Source organism: Opisthorchis viverrini (assembly GCF_000715545.1).
Source record: "Opisthorchis viverrini unplaced genomic scaffold opera_v5_1, whole genome shotgun sequence".
NCBI classification, from domain to species: Eukaryota; Metazoa; Platyhelminthes; class Trematoda; order Opisthorchiida; family Opisthorchiidae; genus Opisthorchis; species Opisthorchis viverrini.
Genome location: NW_008751657.1, coordinates 480,754 through 486,476, shown reverse-complemented (window position 1 = coordinate 486,476; position 5,723 = coordinate 480,754). Strand labels below are relative to the sequence as shown.

At 46.9% G+C, this 5,723-nt stretch overlaps 1 protein-coding gene across 1 annotated transcript in view; it reads right to left on the bottom strand.

The window, feature by feature from the left end:
• The window catches only part of T265_00007 (hypothetical protein), a gene marked incomplete at both ends in the record, with an annotated part of 6,512 nt that extends 1,371 nt beyond the window's left edge, over positions 1–5,141 (bottom strand). Inside the window, 3 exons of the mRNA XM_009163664.1 lie at positions 90–479; positions 4,777–5,025; positions 5,062–5,141. Of these exons, the coding sequence (XP_009161928.1) occupies positions 90–479; positions 4,777–5,025; positions 5,062–5,141 (719 nt within the window). The remainder of the gene's footprint in view (positions 1–89; positions 480–4,776; positions 5,026–5,061) is intronic.
• Between the last annotated feature and the right edge of the window lie 582 nt (positions 5,142–5,723).

Sequence of the window (5,723 nt, the reverse complement as noted above, 5' to 3'; positions counted from 1 at the left end):
CGGGTGTTGGCTGGTTGTTGATCAGGCGAGATAATGCATCGGCCTGACCAAAGTCGGTGGTGCGCCGATATTGAATATCGAAGTCATACCCCAGCACAATCAGAGCCCATCTTTGCAGGCGGTTGGTAGAGTGCGCTGGAACACCTTCCTTTGAACCAAAAATGGAGAGCAGTGGTTTGTGATCGGTGAGTAGAGTGAAACGGCGGCCATACAGTAGCTTGTGGAAACGCCGAACCGCAAACACCAGTGCCAACGCTTCTTTCTCTATTTGGCCGTATCGCTGTTCTGCTGGAGTTAGCGATTTCGACGCATGCATAATGGCTTTCTCTGATCCATCTGGGAAGACGTGTAGGATGGCAGCACCGACTCCACAGTTGGAGGCGTCAGCTGCCACAATAATCGGTAATTTCGGGTCGTAGTGGGTCAGCAGCATATCAGAGCTGAGCATGGTTTTCAGCTTGCAGAATGCGGATATTCTGCTAAGACAAGACTTTCTCGAGCTTCACAAATCCATGGTAATCTCATTCAACGGTGATAAACCTTTCTCCTTCTCTGCCAAAACGGAACCTCTTACTTTGTTTGGACATATTGATCCAAAGTGTAAGGCGAATGCAAGTCAGGGAGAACGTCATGAACGTCATTGCCGTCACTGGATGACTCGTTGACATGTGTGCAATCACTACAAAGAGCGAGATGCCGGACGGATACAGTGCCTTCTTTTCCTTCGGGAAAACTAACAGGAGCATAATGTGGATTGCGATTAATAAGTTCGACTTCCTCGTCTCAATCATACCTTGAGGCAAGGTCAATTTTTTTTCAGTAAAACAGGTCCTGGAGTAGTTTGCCAAGCTGGTATACACAAACAACAAAAAGACCGACGTTCAAACCGAAACATCCACTCATGTTGAATGGCATTCGTGGAGACACAGACGAGGGATTAAAGAATGGAGGGCATTTGAAAGAGCCGACTCTCAGTGACATATTTCAAGACCTTTCGTCTCCAGTCTAAGCCGGATTGCGTTCCAGAATGTCCTGTTGAGGGGCTCGACTTGCAGCACTGTGAATGCATTATCGATCCCTAGTCTTATACTCAGTAGAATAAAAAAGGAATATGCACTACTAAAACCAAGAAATATCCTCAAATTTACAGCGTGCCATGCCTGTCATCCTTGACAGAGAGGTCAACAGATCCCTTTCCCTCACACATTCCTCCTCAAAAACCAACGTGTGCTGACAACCCGGAGCATGCCCACGAGACCCTGATGCAGCTTACCTGAATGCAGATCAGCTTAATTAAAATTGACTGCTCGGTTGTCAGCTGATCCATAAGCTGCATCCCGTGGGTCCAATGGTGTATTACGTTGAGTGTGATAGCTTAGTACGATCCGCTAGTCCGAACTCCTGTGTGTAGTCAGCTTGGTTGGGTATCTCAGAATCCGCAACCGATGACCCCAAATCTGAAAGCTGCATAGGCCCCAATAATCTGCAGCAGTGCCATTGTCAAAAACGCTCTTTACGTAGAACTTTCGAAACTCCTGCAAATTGCAAAGTGCACGGATATTAGTACCCTGGCCGGCGGTTTAAATGATCAGTTGGGAGGCATCAAAAAGCATGATTTGATGCGGCAGATTTGGTGTAGATACTTCGGGAACCAACAACGACTAGCGCTCCCTACAACCGTGCGCTGATCATCATCAACTTTGCGCAAGCACAAATGAAAGCGACGCGCTAACTGGTACCCTCCAAACGGTAAACGATGAGGCACTCTGAGGGATCATACAGCAATAAGCCATATACTGCGCTAGTGTTCAGAACTGCTGTTCAGTTTCCAACGTATGTGGTCATGTCATATTGACGCTACTGACCCGTATTGAAGCTCAAGCGATCAAGCAGAAGGCTGTTTACCGCCATAAGATTCACTGGTCGCAAGATTGTCATCAGACATCAACACAGCATCCATCTCGACCACCTGCGACCAGACAACTGAAAAATGGTTTGAAATCTGAAGTGATATGAATTGTATATCCGACCGTTTACGTTCAAAAAGAGACTAAGCCTCAATTGAAGTTGGATCCGTGCCGATTCGTCTTCGGTCGAAGAGGCTGCTCTCACCGGGATGGCAGTTCGACTGAGCGAGAGGATCCCTGAAACGTCTGAACCGTAGTCTTACGACTGACGTGGAGTACTGATGGCTAATCAAAGCCCAGAAAATGATGCGGCGGTTGGAAATAGTTGAACGTCACCCCAACTTATCCGCTACACTACACTGATCCAAGGAAGTAGTCGGTCAGTGAAGTCATTACGGAGGGGAACGTTTCAAAAGCCGTCCAGGTCCCACCGCCTGCTTCATTGGGTAGAATACCTAAAAAGCATGTTTGGTTGGCCTGTGGTGCTCAGCGTAATGACCAACATATTCCAAGGCTCACAACGGGATATGGACTGACTAGTCAGGACAGAAGACAAAGTCAGGAACAAGATCAAACTTCTAAATAGAAACAGTGCACCCAAGCTGTCTAATCCCTGACTTGTTCAGTCTGGCAAAACTCAGGCACAGCATTTAGAAGATAAATGAATTGCCAAATGAATGGCAAAATGTTCCTGGGACGTTCCCTCACAGACATTGAGTATGCGGACGATATTGCTCTGCTTTGTTCAGATCCTCCCCAGATGCAGACGATTTTTAAAAAGCATACGCAATACACCTGCAAAGTGTTAAGTGCAGCTGCAAGACTGGGTGGGATCAAACCCACGCTTCATGCTTGCAGGTGAGTCGATCGACGTGGTATTATAAATCTGTTTACCTGGGCAGCTGTATACGTTCCGGTGGACTGGCTAGAGATGAGATTTCTCGGATCGGAAATGCCAGGGTAGCTTTTGCCAACCTCCGACACCTACGGCGTCGACGTGACGTGAGTTTGTTTGTCAAGGGAAAAGCTTGCGATCCATACTGCTTTATGGATCCGAGACTTGGCTCCTACGCGCAGGGGACATTCGGAAAATGTCAGTGTTTGATCATCGGTGTCTCCAAAGTATTGGTCAGGTTTGATGGAAACGTGGCATCAGTAACGCTGAAGTACGCCGAATGGTCTTAGGAAGAAAGAACTCTCTCGCGATAGATGAATTACTCACGCTTCATAGGCTGCGCTGGTTTGGCCATGTACTCCGCATGCCAGAAGATCGTCTGCCTAGCACCGCTTTTCGCTAAGCCCTGTGCTGAGTGGAAGCAACTGAGATGGACAATATATGACCTGGTAACGAAGTACGAAACCAATAACCAGTAAACTAAGTCGTGTGGGCAACTGCTGCCTCCCTGGATGGGGACTTCGGGAATCAAATCGCCAGTGGTTAATGACACTGGCTGAAATGACCTAACCGCACAGTTGGTGGCTCTCGTGCATCAAAGCCATCGCCTTCAACGCGTAGCTACCGAATTTCCGAACAAGCTGAGCATGCCTTCGCCTCCAAGGCTAGGTTTTGAATTCCACTTTCCCGTTTTCCGGTGGTCGAAACTGTAGTATCTGGAACCAATGCGCCTACGTCACACGGTTTATGGCTGATAAATTGAATTGAATTGAATTGAGAGGAATGGCGGATATCTGATTTCGATCCTGACTCTGAAAAAGATGCTACTTCTCAATTTGTGAATCACCGGATATACTCGCTTCTAGGTTGCTTACAGGTATCATTTCACCAGGCTTTACTACAAGCAGAGCAGTGAAACCCAAACTTGATTTCGGCCAGGTCGTTGACCATTGGCCGAATCTTCAATTTACGACAACTCAAACACGTCCACACATTTATGAAGCCAACGATTGCCTTCCTGGAAGCATCGTCTGACTCAGTCGATTGCGTTGTTTGTGGTGATGCCTCTCCCTCAGAGGTGTCCCGAGCCCTTTCGTCACATTACTAATCTTTATACTCAAAATTGATGGGTGCACTACATTCCACGGATCTTCTACCGAGTAGACCACCAAAAGAAGTGTCCAACAGAACTGCTTTTCGTGGACTTCCCTTTTTCAACTTCGTACTCGGATTACTTACCGAACGTTCCAATTTGTTCTACTGGAGTGGAGCTTCTCAGCGGAAACTAACCTGAAGGTATTACACTGCTTGCAGCAGATTTTATTTAAATTTGAATATACCAAATAACCTCAGTAATGTCATGAACTTTCGTGTGCGAAGTTACAAAACCGGAAGTGTGTGCTATCAAAGTTGGCCATGGCATCAGAACCGCTAGAGATAATACGCAGATTTACGTATCTGCGTAGCTACACCATGTCAGACAGTAACATCGCCGAGATGAGTATAGTGTCTGCTTTTCTTAGGCACCTGTTGAGTTAACATGACAGCCCATCGGCGAAGGACGAGGTGTACAACACGGCACCAGTTGCTTCACGGCTGTGAAGCCTGGTCACTGAGTCTCGAGTATCATCCCAGCAAATTGACGTGTTGGCAGGAGAAACGAGTACTCGGATCGACCGTAATTGTGGTAAAACGGTGGGTTAATAGTGCCCAGACTTATCTACCCCTGCAGCACAGCGCTGTCACAGCACAGTTACCAGTGTTCGTTACGTTACCGGGTATGTCCACCTTATCATCTCTAATCATAAAGTACCGTCGCAGATCAAAAGGGCTTAACTTTGTATACTTTTCGGAATACGGCTAAGATTCAATACCGTAACCATAATCAAATGTGTATCCTCAAAATGGCAAATATGATTGGAAATGTAGGTTTCGAAAGCCGATTCAGCAACAAAACAGGGCATTTTAACTTACCTATCAATCGGGCTGCTGGATGAGAGGTTCAACAACCAGCGGCCACCAGATTCGTTTTTCGGGTCTTCCCAACGAGGCTGAATCTCTGAACGGAACATGTAAACATCCGTTCCATTAGCGATGCCGGAGGGTGGATCTGTGTGCAGCATAACGCTCCAGAAATGTTCAATTGTGGAAAAAGTTGCTACTTTTTCTAAACTTTCATCCCAAAGTCCACTACTCTTGAAAAGAAATAAATAATATGTCCATCTAGAACAAATGCACTCGGAGTCTCGTGAAACTTACGAATCCTGAAGCGGATGCAATTCACAGGGGGCTTCTTCCGCCTTGCCTTCCTGACATTGCCCAGTGACCGCAGTAGCCATGGCGAGCGGGTTTTTAAAGTGACCTTGGCGAACCGCGTTGGAACATCGAAATGGGTACGGTAAAAGCAATCTCGCTAGGATCGATGGCCATTCAATGCACTCCTATCCTACTTTCAGACAGATGGAGTCTTCAACTTGTAACGTGTTCCGTCGCATATACAAATGCATCTAAACATAACTCGAACTCGTCTTGAAGGGCACAAGTATTCTGACGGACCCCTGGATTGACAAGCAGGATCGAGGAATCCGTCAAACCATTCCGGCCCGCTTTTGCTGATGTCGCTCAGCTTCTTTCGTCCACCAGAAAAGCACAATTGCAAAAAGGTCGGCACCGTTCTCAGTGTTGAATATTTAGCTGAACAGCGCAGGGACTCAAATCAATAAGCCTCTCAAAGTATCACTTATTCACGGATTGATACACAGGATCAAGGCTTTTGCCCAAGTTTCCCGGGTCGCTTTTTTCTTGTCGGTCAGTGGCTGTCGTTCACCTGAAAAAAGGATGTAGCACTGCTCTTTTTGTTCTCAGCGCGGGGCAGTATGCTTGCCAGCGCGAGGATTCGCATGAATAAATGTCTATGCTCT